Genomic DNA, 18,477 nt, shown 5'->3' with positions numbered 1-18,477 from the left:
TGAAAGAGGGAGCTATTTAAGTTGTTTTTTTCTTTTTGTCTTTATATCCTCTCCACTTAGTATAACCAGAGAAATAATTGGAGCTTAATAAAAGCCTATTCAATTAAATTGGTAAATCATATTAAAATCATTGCCCTGGGCATTGAATGTTAAGTGAGTACTATCCAACAGAGGTCAAAAGGGAAATATAAAACAGATAGATCATCCTGATAAATTGTTTGGGGACCTTTTTCTTGGATTTTTTTTTCTTTTTAATTGCACTGGCTGTTAAAGCTTTTGAGAGAAAGAGTGGGGAGGGGGGAGAGATTTGGATTTACCTGGCTAAGACCATATAGAAAAAATAGAATTAAATCAGTATTTTAGAATTAATCTGTAAGGATTAACTGACCATAGAGCACCTACTGTGATTTTGCCTTAAGAGAAACCAGGGATTTATTTATTAATTTAAAAAATATCACTGGTCAGAATACAAACAATATCAACAACAACACCAGCTAACATTTATATAGCACCTACTGTGTGCCAGCCACTGTGCTCAGCACTTTATAAATATTGTCTTAGAGCCACATAACTCTGGGAAGTAGGTGTTAATAGCTAATAGCTAACATTTGCATAGTTCTTATTATCTGCAGCTAGGTGCTGTAGTGGATAGAGTGCTGGGCCTGTAGTCAGCTAGATTCATCTTCCTGAGTTCAAATCTGGTCTCAGACACTTACTAGCTATGTGATCTTGAGCAAGTCACTTAACCCTGTTTGCCTCAGTTTCCTCATCTGTAAAATGAGCTGGAGAAGGAAATGGCAAACTGCTCCAGTATCTTTACCAAAAAAAAATTCCGAGTGGGGTCATGAAGAATTATACACAACTGAAAACAAAACAAAAATGTGCCAGATACTGTGCTAAGCATTTTACAACTATTATCTCATTTGATCCTCACAACAATCTTGGGAGAAAGATGCTATTATTATCTATATTTTATATTTGAGGAAACTGAGGCAAACAGTGACTTGCCCAGGGTCACAGAGCTGGTAAGTATCTGAGACCTGTTTTGAACTTAAGACTTCCTGGCTCAAAGTCTAGCACTTTATCCACCGAGCCATCTAACTGCTTCTTTACATATAATATAAGACAGACACAGAAGGGACTCAGAAGACATGGGGTCTATACCTGGCATATCTTTTATCTTCATAGCAGCTAACACCTTAAAATAGAGAGACTGTGCTATTCTGGTCCAGCAGAAAATTTCTGGCTAATCTCTAAATCCTTCTAGAGAAGTATTGAGTGCATCATTGTAAACAGTCTGAAAAGCACATCAAACAGTTGTAATAATCTCACTGTTGGAGATACCATCAAAATATGTTTGTTTCATTATATATAAAAAGGACTTCGCTTTTAAAAAACCCAACACACAAAATGGGTTTCAAAACTAAGATGCAATTGTTGACGTTTATTTAAGAAAAGCAAAGCAAAACAACAGAATTGGGAAGGTGGGGGAATGGAAAGAACACTACGTTTGTAGTCACGAGAATGTGAGTGGGAATCCTGACTCTTTTGCCCACTACCTATGTGAAAATGGGCAAGTGACTTAAGTCGGCATTCCTCCTCTTACCTCCATATTCTTGCAGGAGCACACATATAACTTCTACACTGTTAGTCTCCTTAACAAAGTTCAACTCCAGTGCCACCACCTACGGAAAGTGTGTCTTGATTCCTTCCACCTCAGATTATATTGTTATTTGCTTATCCACGCATGCATAAGGTAGAATATAAAAATCTTGAGGAAATGGACTATTATGTTGTACAAAAGGGCAAGGTAGATAGAGGGCAGGGTTTGTAATCAGATAGATCCGAGTTCAAATCCAGTCTCAAATATTTACTAGCTGTATGACCCTGGGCAAATCACATGCGTGCACATACACACACACACACCACACACACACACACACACACACACACACACACACGCGAACATCCTACCAACCTTCTGCCTCAGTTTCCTCAACCATAGTGGGGAATGTAACAGCACCTACCCCCAGGGTTTTTGTGAGGATCAAATGAGGTGATATTTGTAACAAGCACTTAATACTATATGCCTGGCATACAGTAGGTACTATGTAAATGCTTTGTTCTCTTTCTCTTCTACTTTCACATCCCCATTGTCTAGCATAGTTCTTACATGTAATAGGCACTTAATGGTGAATTGAGTTGACTTCTCTGGATCTTAGTTACCTAATGTATGAAAGAGTTGAACTAGATTGGGGGTGGGGAATCTGCAGCCTCCAGACCACATGTGGCCCTCCAGGTCCACAAGTGTGGCCTTTTGAATCCAGACTTTACTGAACAAATCCCCTTATAAAGCCACATGTGGCCTCGTGGCTATAGGTTCTCTACCCCTGAACTAGATAATCTCTAAGGTCCCTTCCAGTTCTAAATACTATGGTTTTAGGTTCCTATAAATAACAAATAGGGCAGCTAGGTGGTGCAGTGAATTGAGTGCAGGACCTGAAATCAGAAAGACTTATCTATCTTAATTCAAATCTGATTTCAGACATTCTGTGTGACCTCGGGCAAGTCACTTAATCCTCTTTGCTTCAGTTTTCTCATCTGTAAAATGACCTGGAGAAGAAAGTGGCATGCCACTCCAGTATCTTTGACAAGAAAACCCCAAGTGGGATCATATTGAGTCAGATACAACTGAACAATAGCAAATAAATAGCAAATACCCCTGGTACATTTAAAATATGGTCTAATTGAGGGATGGCTAGGTGGCGCAGTGAGTAGAGCACCAGCCCTGGAGTCAGTAGGACCTGAGTCCAAATCTGGCCTCACACTTGACATACTAACTGTATGACCTTGAGCAAGTCACTGAACCCCAATTGCCCTGCCTTCCTCTCTCCAAATATCTATCTGCCTATCTATCTATCTATCTATCTATATCTATCTATCTATCTATCTATCTATCTATATATATATATATATATGGTCTAATTGATATTCAGGTTTTCAGAAACCCATCTCTTTCATTAAGAAAGTTATACTTTTGCTAATAATAATAGCAGAATGTAAGCCCATTGAGGAACTGTTTAGTTTTTACACAGTGGCTGGAACATAATAAAGACTTAATGCGTCTTTGTTGAATTGAATTATATTCAATAGTATTGTGAGGCAATTTGTCAGCCTGAGTTTCTGGAGAGCCCAAGGAAAATCTCACCCACTAGCTGGATCTACTAAATAGAGGTCAAATAACTTGAGTTACTAAACCAAAAAAAAAATTTAATAAAAGATAATGTGCTTGGAAAAATTACTCAGCATTAGCAACTTCAACTTCCTAGGGGATGGATTTGCTTTCCATAACCTTTCAGATCCACTTAGCAGTATTCTGTGGCAATCCAGCATACAGAAGTTAACATCTTTCATAGGAGAGATAAAGGAAGGGGAAATCAAACGTGGATTAAAGGGGAGTTTGGGGGAGAATATTTGCCATTCAGCTGATCGTTGTTGTTGCTGTTTAGCCATTTTTCAGTCATGTCCAATTCTTTGTGACCCCTTTTGGGGTTTTCTTAGCAAAGGTACTGGAGTGGTTTGCCATTTCCTTCTCCATTTGATAGGGGTGATTATTGGGGTAGGAAAAGTTTTACTGTTCAAGAGTGGCAAAGAGGAGCTGACCAGACATTTTAACAATTGTTAAGTGTTAAATTGTTAAATTTTCTCTTTGCTCGAAAGCAGCAGGGTTAAAGTAACCATTTAGAAAAAGCTGCAGGTATCTCTAATCCAAGGACAACAAATAGTTTCTACAATATGGCATGATGTATTTTTAAAAAATGCCTGTGTCCTTACATTTGTTATATTTTATTTCTACTCAATAGAATTACAGATTTTAGCTGGGAGGGCCCTAAAGGGGCCACGTAATCCAGCCCTCTGATTTTGCAGATGAGGAAACTGGGGCCCACAGTTTTAAGGGATTAGCCCAAATTCACAAAGATAGGTAATATATATTAGTATATGATTTGAACCTAGGTACTCTAACTCTAAATTCAGTGTTCTTCCTACCGTAGTAATAAAGTTAGCTTTAATATATAAAATAATTATCTTATAACCTTTCATTTTAATCTCAAAAAAGTACATTTCCTCTTTCCTATTTTTAATTTTCTTTCAAAAATGCAGTTCAGGAATTATAATATGAAAACACCTAATTTTTACATGTGCAATTCCTGAATGACAATGAGGTTCCAATCCTTACATACATTTCAGGTCCCCATTGTAATCATGCTGCTGGGGGGTTGAGAATGAAAACATGGTCTATTAAAGTCCCAGTATCAGTAATAAGTTCACTAATTTTGAGTGTCCTGTTTCTCTGATAGCTGTGTCTTGTGGAAATCCTGGCACCCCTGCCAATGGCATGATAATAAACAGTGATGGAATACTCTTCTCCAGCTCAGTGATCTATGCTTGTTGGGAAGGTTACAAGACTTCAGGGCTGACAACTCGCCATTGCACAGCCAATGGGACTTGGACTGGCACTGCTCCTGACTGTACAGGTGAGGCCCTTAACCTAGCAGTCTTAACAATATTATGATGAACTTTAATAAATGGCTGTTTAATAAAATGGCTATTGACTTTCATAGAATTTCCTCCATTGTTTCATTCCTTAAGTGGAAGGGTGGAATAGACGAGAAAAAAACTTCTTTTTTAATTCAAAAACTTTTATTCATTAACCAGTTTAAGATCTTGCATCTTTTTAAAAAATTTTTAAAAAATTGTAAGTGTATCCCCAAAGTTTTTGTGGTGAGCTGGGTCAGTTATTGAGAGTGTTACATTAATGAGATGAATGCCCCAGATTCCTCCTTATACAGACAACTTAGTTCTTCATGGAGCAAAACACTGAATTGTGGCCACTGCCTGTGGCAGCTATAACCTCAATTAGCTACTGTGTGTGGGCATGATAGTTCTTACAACAGAGAATGGACAAGGACATAGATCCAGGCTTAAAGTACAATCTGCCAACAATAGTGAAGAAACACTCAGAGAAAGTATAGGCCTAGTCCTAACTCTCAAATCTATCTCTCTCTATCTCTACCATCTCTACCTATATCTATATTTATATCCATACATACATATACACATACACACATATGTATATATTACTGTTTTCCCACTTTTCGTAGCACTTCAAAGGAAATAATCTGAAAATAGACCGTACTTACTTAATAAAAGTTTCAAATAATTTTGGTTTAAAAAAGACATGCAAAAAGTTGCTTTTTGTATCCCTTTATAGTTATAAGTTGTGGAGATCCAGGTACCTTGGCAAATGGCATTCAGTTTGGAAATGACTTTACCTTTAATAAAACTGTGAGCTATCAGTGTAATCCAGGATATCTGATGGAACCTGCTAGTGCTTCCATAATCCGATGCACAAAAGAGAGCACTTGGAATCAGAGTAAACCTGTCTGCAAAGGTCTGTATTTTTTTAACTTTTACAAAGTTATACAAATAATAGCTCCCAATGGAACTTTTTCATTATCATTTATAGTGTGTCACTGATAAAGCTGTAACAGTAACAGTTTGCATCTTTAACTGTCTATCCAATTATTATTATTTTATTTACAAAGAATAAATCAACCAGATAAAGGTGTATGGTAGTGGCATGGCAAAAGTAAATGCTATTGATGAAACTTTCAATAGAAATAAAAGCCCTTCTTACCCACAATCCTTCAAATCCTTCTGGTTTTTTGCTTAGAAACTCTACTATCTCAGAGTCCTCTCTGCAAGGGAGGATATGGTCTTCCAAGGGTGCGTGTGTGTGTGCATGTGTGTGCGTGTGCCCGCCCACATGCATGTATTTGAGGTATTCCTAAATGTAGGTAATTCTTCTCTTAAAAGTAATAAGGACTCACCTAATAGTTAACCAGCACTGATTTTTAACATTTCCTTAGTTGCTATTATTTAGATATACATTAAGTGTCACATGAGTTTGAATTAGAATGGGAAGTAATTTGAATGTTTTATATGTGATAGAGCCTATGTAACACTGAAAGTTATTTGTCTTCTTGAAATAGCTGTAATGTGTGGTCAGCCCCCTCAAGTCCAATATGGAAAAGTGGAAGGAACGGATTACCGCTGGGGGGCCAGCATAAGTTATAGTTGTGCTGAGGGCTATCAGCTTTCCAATTCAGCAATTCTTTCGTGTGAAGGACGGGGAGTGTGGAGAGGTGACGTTCCACAGTGCCTGCGTAAGTTATTTAGGAAAGCGCGTCTTAATTTCACCCAGTGTCTTCTGCATGAAACTGTCAATCTATACTACAAATATATGACTCCCAAGTCCTTCCATCATGTCCCTATATCGAGAGGCACTTTTCTCACCGGTGCAGGATTCAGTGCTCTGTTGCTTGAGTACTAATTCAGTGCCCTTTTGCAAATGGTAGTAGAATATTAGATGTTTACAAATGGGGTATGGGAGATCTTTCAATTAGGATATAAACGACACCTTCTATAGCCTTTTGTGAAAAGCAGGAACATGTAAAGCTTACATTTAATTTTGTGAGCTATATTTACCTAACCAAAGGTAAATTAGGCAGTCCAATTTAAGCTATGGTTTCTAGTGTTAGTGTTCTTCTGGTCCCATTCTAGTCTGTTAGGGTTAAATGAACTATAGACTAATGTTTGTAGCTTAATGGTTAACATTAAGCTACAAATTAACATGCTTAAATTGTGTTTTAATTCCCCAAGTGCTTTCCCCACTTACCTGTTTTTTGTTTTTGTTTTTTGTCCACTAGCTGTATTTTGTGGTGATCCTGGCACTCCTGCTGAGGGGAGGATTAGTGGAAAAAGCTTCATCTATAGATCTGAAGTCTCCTTCCAGTGCAAATCTCCTTTTATATTGATAGGCTCTTCAAGAAGAATCTGCCAAGCAGATGGCACTTGGAGTGGAATACAGCCCACTTGTATTGGTAATAATGAATTAATATAAATAATTTTATGATGAAGAAATGCCATGTATCACATCAGATTAAGTTTAATCATTAGTTATATTGTGTTATAGTCCCTTGGTCTCATGGGTGGTTTTCTCTGGCATCAAGATACTGGTGTCAGGATACTATTACTATTTTGATTAGGATTAGGATTAGGATTATAAGGTTAAACCAGGTTGGGGAACATAAGGACCCACTGATTATCTTGCTACGTTGTCCTCACTTTCTAGGTCCTTCCTCTCCCCATCCCCTCCTTATTGTTCGTCATCTAGAATCTAAAGAGCACCCTCAGGGAGGAAGATACACAGCTAAAGAATCAGAATGTCCCTCTTCTCAGCCATTTTTACTTCCCCTACCTCGTGCTTCTCAAACACTCACTCACCTTTTTTCCATACCACACAAGGTGATGTTAATAATTATAACTTTTAAATGTATTAAAACAAATTGTCTTTGCTTTTGCAATAAGTGAACCCTCCCTTATCCTTGATTTGTTAGTCTATTTACATATTTAGGTCTTATATATATATTTTTATTACCACTAGTAAATTACAACATACACTTCTCTAGTTAACACTTAGAGATCTTGGATGTTATCAGCCATTGAAGAGTATCACCTTTATAAAAATAATAATAATTTTTTTCTACAGCAGAAATAACCTCATTGAAGAACTAGTTTTTTCTAAAGTTAGAAGCATTTGCTATCACTTGGTTTTAATTGTTGCTGTTATAAGTATGTCGGGGCTGAATTTGTTTTTCCCCAAGAGGCTAGTTGATGATTTTTTTCAAAGACTTTTTCTCTTCCATTTTCCCATTAGCAGCTGTAGAGTATAAGTAATGATGAAGCTGAAAGGTCTTTTGATTGCTCAAGTGCTACATTTGGGGAAAATGTCACATGTTGGGTTCCCATCTGCTTCAGTCCTGAAACCTTTAGTATTTTCCCTGTTATCATTTATGAAGTCTTGAGGAAGAATGAGGAGGGAAACATAAATGGTATTCAGATTATAATCAGGGTCTATATAAAGGGACCCATAATTCAGCCCTACTAAATATAACAGCAGAGTAATTAGTTTTACAAATTACTAAACTGTTCATCGAGATTATCTATACATGAAGATTTCCCATTATAGAGGATTAATGGAAGTATGTGGGGAAAAAAAGTCACTGGATAGAAAAGTATATCTAGGTGCACCATTGAAGTAAATAACAATATTGGTGAGATCATGACTCCATTAAAATATTGAAGTATAATAATACTAATATTCTAAGAATCACTAAATTATGGCTCAGCATAGAAAGAATGAATAGAGTGAGGCTAGACCATGCCTTCCTTATGGTTTGCATATTACTTTGTGCTAAGATATGAATTTCTTCCCCTCAAAGCCGTATGAGTAATTAAAATAACTCTTCAATGCAGACAAGCAATTTACAGTCTGACAAAATAGTACTAAGTAATGAGTGAAGTTTAAAGAAAGGATGAACATAGTTTTGCCTTAATTTTACTTGAATTATTTTTTTTTCTCTCGTGAGAAGTACTTTTCAGTAAAAAATAATTATATTATAAACTGGCAAAAGGAGAATTTGTTAAAACTTATAAAGCAATTTTAGAAAAGAGAATTCCTTTTCACATCTAATAACTGTATTTGATGGTATTTTTCAACTCTGAATTTCAGATCCAGCTCACAATACCTGTACAGATCCTGGTACCCCACATTTTGGAATGCAGAACAGCTCTAGAGGTTATGAGGTATATACATATATATATATATATATTTTTTTTTTATTTTGGTTTGCCCCGATTTAAGAATGACTTGGCAGTCAAAATATACTTAATCAGGATAATTGAATCAGCATTTGTTAAGTGCCTACTATGTTCTACCACTGTGCTAAGGATACAAAGAATAAAACGAAATGCCCCCACCCTCAAAGAGATTGCATTCTGTTTGGAAAAAATAACAATTATACAGATAAATATCAAATACATACAAGGTATTTGGGAGGAGGGAATTAGGATACTGATTACTGAGAATAACAGGAAAAATCTTGTATAAGAGCTGGCACTTGAGCTAGTTCTTTGAAAGACCCAAGGATTCCAAGAACCAGATTTGAGTAAAGAGAACATTTCAATCACAGGGAACAACTTGTGCAAAGGTATGAAAGTAAAAGATAAAATATCATTCCAGAGAAAATGTATATAGGCTAGTTTGGTGGGAATTCAGGGTTTATAAAGATATAAATTTGACAGTTATATAGAGGATGGATTGAAAAGAGGAAAGGTTAGAAACATGGAAACCAGTGAAAAAGTTGTTGCAGTGGACATTTTGAGGGGTAATGAGGTACTGAACTAGATTGGTGGTAGTTTCAATGTAAAGAAGGAAACAAATGTGAGAGAAGTAATTAAGTAATATTGATTAGATTAGCAATTTATTGAATCTGGGCCCAAAGAGAAGGAAGAGCTTAGATGACTCCAAAGTTGTGAATGTAGGTGATTAGAAAAATGATGGTGGCCTCAAAAGAAATAAGGAAGCTAGTAAAGTTTAGGAAAAGAATAATAAATTCTTGAGACATGTTTCATTTGAGATACTTAGGGCACATTCAAGTAGAGATATTCAGTAGACAGTAATGTGATAGATATAAACGAAGTTCAAGATACAGGTAAAGGCTAAATACGTAGATATGGGAGTCATCTGCACAGAGATGGTAAATTTAATGTCCATTGATGAGGGTAGAGGAAACAGATAGAGACAGGAGAAGAGAAGAGAGAGAAGAGGAAAAGAGAGGACAGGACTGGAGAGTCTTAGGAAACAATGACTGTTATGCTAAGATAAGAAAAGAACAGCTATCCAGGTAAGGCATGAATCAAGAGAGAATAGTATCATATGTAAGAAGGTGAAGTGAAGGATAAGAAAACAGAAGGTCAACAGTTCAAGCAGGTAAACTCTGGCTATAAGGATTCCAGATGCTATTTTTTTCCTTCTCAAAACTCTTACCTGTTAGGGAAAGGATAGAGTCCAATAAAGGCAGAATCTACTACAGGCAGTAGCAGGTGCAGGATGAGCAACACTGAGCATGGAAGCCGGGGAAATTAGCTGGAATTCTGGCTCTGACGTTTGCCATCTGGGAGATCCAAAGCCCACAGTGAACTTAGGCCTGAGTGGAGTTGAACTGAGCTGAGGAATGCATATAGAGGAATAGTTTATCTATAGCATCAAAACTATAAATAGAGGAAAGTGAAGCCAGAGTCTGAGGAAGGACTAGAAAAGAAGAGAGGAGTAAAGTGAAAATAATACTCTTGGAACAGGGAGGCAGAAGAAGAGATGAAAGGGTAGAAGTTTGTACTGTGATATATTTGTATCTATACTCACACCCATATACACACACACGTGCACATAAACACACACATTTATACATGTGTGTGTAAATGTGTGTGAATGTAAATGTGCACACATATGTGTGCTTCCCTAAGGTTCCCCATTTGTTTGCAAAATGGTTGTTTGAAACTCAGGATGCATTTTCTCATAGAAAGAAAAGTAGATTAGATCTTCAACTTCTAAAGTACAGCAGCTACATCCCTGATACCAAGCACAGTGTCTTGTACATAAGTGTTTAATAAATGTGAGTTGAATTGACTACATGGTGGTTGGGCTCACAAGACTATCCACAAAAGCTTATTCATCCCAATTATCAGTCGATCGTAATATTAATATCTACTATTTATGTACCTAAAGCTTAGTACCATGCAATTCATACTATAGAACCTAACCACACATATAAGTATAGGAAAATATATTCAGATTTCTAAGTTCGAATTCCAGGAACATGTATTCACCCTGCTGTAGTAATATCAAGCACTCTTTTGTGTCATCACACTTAACCTTTTAGATAGCTCAACAGAGAAACAAACAGCAAGCTACCTAAAATATTTATTAAGCACGTACTATATCAGGCACTGTGTTAAGTGCTGGGAATACATATGAAAGCTAACAAAAGTCCCTGCCCTCAAGGAGCTTACATTCTAATGGAGGAAAACAATATATAAAAGAATTCTGGAAAGGGGTGCTGAGACTGGGAAGGGGGAAAAGGTACCAAGTCAGAGACCTGACAAGGAAGAGGTTTTAGTGGATTGGTTCCTGGCTAGAAATGAAAAATAAAAAGATTCACCTATCAGATAAGGATGTATTCAGGAGCAAAATCTCAGTTTCTAATGGGGTGAATATGAGTGGACGGTGAGACTATGGTTAGTAGATCACAGGATATGGCATTTTGTCCTGGTTCCCAGCTAGGTAAGGCAGAAGGTTTCCTTATCAGAGCCAAGAAATATTGAAGGTAATAAGAATTAAAGATTTTCACTAATTACTGGGGAAAGGCTTTTATTTTGTCTTTAACAACTACTCTGGGAATATTACTATTCCCATTGTATACACAAGGAAGCTGCAGCTCAGAAATGTTCAATGACTTGCCCAGGGTCACATAGCAAGTGAATGTAAAAATCAGGCCTTGAACCCATGTTTTCCCTGACTCCAAGTCCAGTACTCTTTCCATTACAGTGCTTCTCTTAGTGGCTCTGAGGTCCCATGGCTTAGGCAGCAGGGAAGATGTATGGGGTAGGATGTTAGGGGGAAGAGTGAGCTCAGAAACTTTCATGTAAGAAGTCAAAAAGAGACTGAGGGGGAAGAAAATGTGGGGAAGAAGTTGATTCTAAGATAAAATGATTCTAAGATAAAAAGAAGAAGTAGGCTGAGGGAGAAATAGAAGTAATGGAAGGAGACTTTCGAGATTCAATGGTAGAAAATGATAGAAAAAGCATGGGCTTCCTGTCAGTATGTCTCCTGGCCAGGTGGAGTCTTCAGCTACCCACTTCGTTTTCATAAGAAGTAACATTTCTTTTTTTGCTTTCCCATTATTATTATCTATTAATTACCAGCCTGTTAGAGATAGCAAACATAACTAATGTATTAATTAGTGACTAAAATCTGCTTACCATGGAGACCGCATTCAGATTAATGTTTCCTCTTAAAGCAGGAAGTTTCCCCATAGAGCCACTGACATTGTCGGAATCCCATTTAGCCCCTTTGTATCTGATTTTGGAAACAAATCTGGGGTGAAATCATGCAGTCTCATTGAAAACTGCTTGCTGAATATAGTAGTTGCTAGGAGTGTTTTTTCAAAAGGTCATCGTAATCATCATTTCTTTCATTATTTCTTCCATAGTCTGTTTCTTGTAATAGTAAAATATTTCTAGCAATCATATATGGCACAATGTTTTCTGTAAAACAATATGAGAACAAGAATAAACAACAATCAGTGTAAGTAATGAGGAAATAATACTGACTGATTTATTTACATAACCTTAGGGTCATAAATTTATAGCTAGAAGAGACTTCATAGGTGAGAAATAGCAGGACCAGGAATCAAAGCTAGGTACTATGAGTCCAAATCCAATACTCTTGCCACTAAACTACTCTTTCAAGTTCACTGAGAGTTTAATATTCATGATTGCATTTGAGCCCCAGAACAGCCCTATGAGCTATATGTATCATTACCTCCATTAGATACGTAAGGAAACTAAAGTCCAGAGATGCGAATAGATTTGCTCATGATTGTACAGATAGTAAGTAGCCTGATATGGAATTTTAATTAATTTTCTTTAATTACAAATCTCTTGATACAGTAGCATCAGTGTAATGATCTGATATCTCATCTTATCTATTGATGTTGAGGCCTTCCTTATTACAAGATTCATGAGTATTTTTCGTAAGCAGTGAAATAGCCTAATTTATGCTTTACCTTCTTGCAGATTGCTTATCTACTGTCAGATATAGCTATTAATGTGGGTTTATACTTATTCAAGGACTCGCTTGCTTGAGACACATAAACCCTATAAGGATTTATTTAGGTATTTGAAGACAACTATCATGATCTCATGCCCTCTATCTACTCCAGGCTAAATATCTCAAGGTCTTTCAACTGATCCCCTAGTAACGTGATCTCTAATCCCTTCCCCATCCTGATTTCTAACCTCTACATGCATTCCCATTTAACAGTATTAAAATGTGGCAGTCCATAATGTTCACAAAACCCCAGAGGAACAAATCTGATAGTGGCTTAGGTAGTAAATGTTTACAATCGTCATTGTATATATAATATATATCATTGTACAAATGATATATAATGTGTCATATCTAATATGTCACTGTTGATTAGCATTCAAGTGTTAATTGTCTTTGTTAAATTCATTTTTTTCTTTGAGACTTTTCTTTGGCTTTCTTTTAGGTTGGAAGCACTGTCTTTTTCCGATGCAGAAAGGGTTACCACATTCAGGGCTCTACAACACGCTCTTGCCTTGCTAATTTAACATGGAGTGGCATACAGACTGAATGCATTCGTAAGTAGGATTTGTGTTATTAAAAAGCAGCTATCTACATTTAGTGGAATTATAAGTACAATAAGTTGTACATCTAGAATAGTATAGTACAACTGTTGTATTTTTCCCCATATATCAAGGGAAGGTATATTAAATAGACTAATTCCTATAACTGTTTATTGCCAAGGCAAGTATAATATCTGCACATTGCTATTATTTTGTGTGTGTGTCTCTTATTGTTCAATTCAGTTTGGCAAGTATCTATCAAACATCTACTTGTACAAGGCATTGTGGTAGGTGTTCAGAATATGAGGATCTTAAACACACACACACACACACACACACAAACACAAACAAAATCTCTGTCTTAAGGAACTTACAACCTAATAGAGAAAAGATGATATGTTTAAAAATACACCAAGTATGATAAAGTTAGAAAGTGATAGGGAAAAGAGATTCAAAAAATGCTCTTAAAAATTTAAAGGAGAGTTCACGTTCAACTGAAAGCATTCATGGGAGGCTTCTTGGATATAGTACAGGAAAAATTACAGAATTTGAGAGTTGAAAGAGACTTTCTGCATCTATTCGCTCCCACTCAAAAGGTTCCACATTATAATATACCTGACAAATGGTTATTCTCTGCTTGAAGACCTCCAATGGGAATGAAGAAAGTGATTTATCAGCTTGGTATGCAGAGTTGGTACATTTCTGAATGAAGGAGAAGGAAGAAGGAAGTCAAGAAATAGGCACATAGAGTGAATGAAAGGAAGTAGCTCGAACTAAATCTATGAAAGAGCAAGATTTGTTGGGTGTGGCTGGGGTGGGGGTGGGGAGAGCAAATTTGAGGATAAAGGATTTCATCCTGTGGACATTAGAGAGCCACTGAAGATTTTTGAACAAGAGAGTGGCATGATCAGACTTTTACATCAAAAGGTTTTTTGTTTGGCTGATTTACTTTTGAGCCTTGGAGGGAAGAAACTGAGAATAGGTATACTAGTTAGGGTACCAGCTTTAAAATCCTGTGATTCCATACAATAGTCTGGTTGACAAGTAATGGGAGACCAAAATAGGTATGGTGGCAATGTAATGGAATGGCAAAGAACAGAAATACTATGGAGGTAGAATTAATATTAACTAACTGGAAGTGGGCAATAAGGAAGAAAGATAATTAAATTGGACTCCAAAGTTCAAGCCAAAGTTACTGGAAAAATGATGTTGTCATCAAGACATAGATAGAAGTGGAAAGAAGACATCATAGGTTTCAAGATAGAAAGGACCTCAGAAACTATTGAATCTAAGCCTTCTTATTGTATGAATGTGGAAACTGAGGCACAGAGTTGCCTTAAGTCATATGTGTAGTAAATGGCAAAGCCAGGTTTCAAACCCCAGGTTATTCAACCCACTGCCTAGTTTTCCCATGTGCTTTTCTATATATATATATATATATATAAAATGACAACAAAGAAGCCTTTAAAATTTCATTTATATCTTCAGTTTTGAAGTTTTATGGTTGTTCATATAGTAACTCCAGGATTCCATTTACCTATTGCCACTTCAGCAAAAAATTGAGTAGTGTATATACATGCATAAACAAATAAAATCAAATGAATTTCTAAAACTAAAATGGCATTTGACTCTATTAAACACAAAAAATTCAATTCAATAATTTAAAAAAAATCTTCATCTCATAATTGGGTAAATTTCAGAAGTGATCTCTGTTGCAAATTTCTGCATAGTCTCTACAGGGCTGACTGTATCAGTCTGGGATAGTGTACTCTTTGTTATTGAACATATGTCTCATTAAACATGAGACATACAACTTGACCATAACTTTCATGGCCCAGTAGTCTGTGATTCATAGATTAGAGAAATTATTAATACAGCTATAAAAATACACACACAGTACCATTTCTTAGAGTGGCATGAAACTCCCATACTGATTCTCCTCCCCATCTCTCATCTAATCTCTCCTCTTCATTTATATAGGCTCTACCCTAGTTCAAACCTTTATCACTTCTTGCCTAGGCAATTTTAGTAGCATCCTAACTGATCCCCCCTGCATTTAGTCTATCCCTTCTCCATTCTATCCTCCACATAATTTCTAAAATGTTATGATGATCTTCCAACTTAGATCTGGCACCCCAACCTTCCAAAATATTCAGTGCCTTTCTATTGCCTTTCATGTAGAATAAAAAATTCTGAGTCTGACAGTTAAAGTCCCCCACAATCTATCTCTTAACTGCCTTTATGATACAATTTCACATGACTCTCCTTCATGCACTCTCCATTCTTGTCAAATTGCCTGGCTAGTTGTTCCCTATACAAAATATTTCGCCTGCCACCTTTGTACATTTGGATAGGTCATCCATCCCCTATGCCTGCAATTTACTCTACCCCACCTTGGATTCAGATTGTCCCTAGATTTGTTCAAATCCCAGCTCAGTCCACCCCTTACCTAAGGCCTTTCTTTATCCTCCCAGTTATTGTGAGTCTTTGCCTCTTGAAATTATTTCTGTTACTTTATATTTACTTACTTATGCACATATACATACATATATATACATATATATACATATATATATACATATATATATATATAACTCCTTAATGACTAGGATTATTTTCTTTCTCAGTGCCTAACACTAAGTAAATAGTTAATAAGTAAGCAATCATTTTTACATCCAGGATCTAGCAGAATGACCTATGCAGAGTAAGCCTGATGGATGTTTGTTAATTCATATGTAATTGTGAATTCATTTGAAATGTTATGAATGACTAGAATGAAAATGAGGAAATAAATCTTTCTAATGGGGCATATTACATATAGTTTTCCCATTAAAATTGTATATTATGGCAAATTCAAAATCACTGTATTTTTTTCTTAAGTAATGTTCAAAGCTTTTAGAAATTTGAAATGCTGGTAATCCTTTAATTAATAATAAGCAAACATAAACCATAATTAATGATTTTGCAATGTACCATTTCTTCAATTTTTTCTTGGATTTATCTCTAAATGGTTAACAAAATTATCAATATAATATAAAATTATTATTACTAATCTATTCAGCCCAATATATGAATTGTAACTTTAGTAATAATGTATGGTGATCGAATTGATGGATTTGATGTGTACAAAACAAATCCTTGCTGGTCATCAACTGCTTCCCAATTTTATATTTAGTGAAAAATGAATTTGCTATAGATTTTTAGTATATGTCTTTAGGAAGTCTTCTTGAAAATTAATTATCTTTAATGCGCTATAATATAATGCTTGCCTTAGTGCTTTCTAATAATATTAAACTTATTCCAGCTCATGCATGCAGACAGCCAGAGACTCCAGCCCATGCAGATGTGAGAGCAATAGATCTTCCTACTTTTGGTTATACTTTAGTATATACCTGTCATCCCGGATTTTTTCTCGCGGGTGGATCTGAGCACCGGACATGTAAACCAGATATGAAATGGACAGGGAAATCACCTGTTTGTAAAAGTAAGTTATTGATCATGGAATAAGAGTAATTTTCTGAAGGAAAAAAATAGTAAAATTCAAAACAGCTTCCACATCTGTGGCAAAATCAAACTCCACCAGGGAATCTATACTAATTTATTACATATTAATAATTTAAAAGGGGGAAATATGTATATATTTATATTTGCTGATTTAATAAAATAAGGGCATGGGTTACGTATATGTGTTAATCTTATCATTTGCTCTATTTCAAATAAAGAAGAAAGGATATTTTGTTGAAGGAGTCATTCTACCAGGTAAATTATGTACATGTTTAGGGAAAACACTTATTTTTCTAAGTGAAAATTAACAAAATTTACCAAGGGCCTGAGCATATGTTAAAAAAAACTTTGTAAGTATTGATATTGTAAAACCACTCAAGCTGTTATCAGTGGGAGACGTTGAATCTATGTACCCTTGACATGATTTTTGCTATTTTAAATCACAAAAGCAATTAGTATGAAAATTATTAATTAATTACTAGTAAAATTTTGTTTTTCCAAACTAGAAAAAAAACAGTTCTGGGTCAAAACTCAATGACAACTAACCCTTTGGGTTTTCATCTAAATTCTAGACTGTATGTGTACTGAATACTAAACCATATAAGTAAATACTTTAGAATTAAATTAAATCCATGGCTTCATGTTGAGATTTTTGGGGCCTATTATTAATACCCAAGATAGGAATTGTCCAGAAGTCTTGTGTTGCTTTTACCTTTCTCCCCTAAGAATAATAGGATACTGAAAAAAACCATGACATATCTTAATAGAAAGTAATAAAAGGCAGGAGATTTTAAATTAAGCTAAACTGAGAGTCCACACTAAATATTCAAGGACAAAAGTCAGTTTCTTAATCACTCATGTGTAAATTCATTTTTATGTCTTTTTGTGCCATTTTTTTTTTCAAAATGAATTTCATATTCTACATTTGATTTAATCTCAACTTTTCATTTGGGGTACGCATTTTTGGTAAAGTGTCTTGTGTAAGCCACCCTCATTACAAGGCTCTCTGTTGTAGCACTCTCACATAAATAGAAGTACTATCCTTTGGATCAGTTTATTTATTTCCTTTAAACTCACCTCTTTTTCCTTGCCCTGCTCAAAAAGTAAAATTCTGGTTTTAAGCAAATGACATGTTTTAGACTTTAATTATTTCATAAATTTATCCAATCTGGAGAAAGGACATTTGCTTCACCTGAGCATTATTTCAACAATATTCAAAAATAAGTATTTTCTTGAAAGTGATAACTTGTCTTTTTACTTGTAGGTAAAGGAGTGAGAGAAGTTAATGAAACAGTTACTAAAACTCCAGGTTTGTATACCAGAAGAGTATTAGATATACATAAAATTAAGTTATTTGTTCTCTACTAATACATATATACACATAATGATGATATTTTGAACGTATAAGTTTCCGATTCCATTACTCCACTGAGAGGCTTAAATAAACCACTAATTTAAAACAAGCTTACTTTGTGAATTTTACTCCCAGAATGGCAATGTGCTTTTCTAATCATTTGCCTAAAAACCAAACATTTGGATATTGCAAAATGTTGTTTCATTAAAGGAGGTCTTAGGCATTTTGTAGACAGAAGTAGAAATAATGCCTCTGTGAGGCAAGGTGTTATAATGGAGAGCCTTATA

At 35.6% G+C, this 18,477-nt stretch overlaps 1 protein-coding gene across 1 annotated transcript in view; it reads left to right on the top strand.

Moving 5' to 3' along the window:
* LOC118843733 (CUB and sushi domain-containing protein 1-like) overlaps positions 1 to 18,477 on the top strand; it is a 2,679,416-nt gene that overhangs the window by 2,629,792 nt on the left and 31,147 nt on the right. The window contains 8 exon segments of the mRNA XM_036751485.1: positions 4,359 to 4,535; positions 5,273 to 5,452; positions 6,054 to 6,227; positions 6,771 to 6,944; positions 8,636 to 8,709; positions 13,236 to 13,347; positions 16,637 to 16,816; positions 18,101 to 18,145. Coding sequence (XP_036607380.1) covers positions 4,359 to 4,535; positions 5,273 to 5,452; positions 6,054 to 6,227; positions 6,771 to 6,944; positions 8,636 to 8,709; positions 13,236 to 13,347; positions 16,637 to 16,816; positions 18,101 to 18,145 — 1,116 coding nt within the window.

This window comes from Trichosurus vulpecula, chromosome 3 (genome assembly GCF_011100635.1).
Source record: "Trichosurus vulpecula isolate mTriVul1 chromosome 3, mTriVul1.pri, whole genome shotgun sequence".
In the NCBI taxonomy this organism is placed as follows: Eukaryota; Metazoa; Chordata; class Mammalia; order Diprotodontia; family Phalangeridae; genus Trichosurus; species Trichosurus vulpecula.
Note: the sequence above shows the minus strand (reverse complement) of the source record. Positions and strands in the feature narration are given on the sequence as shown.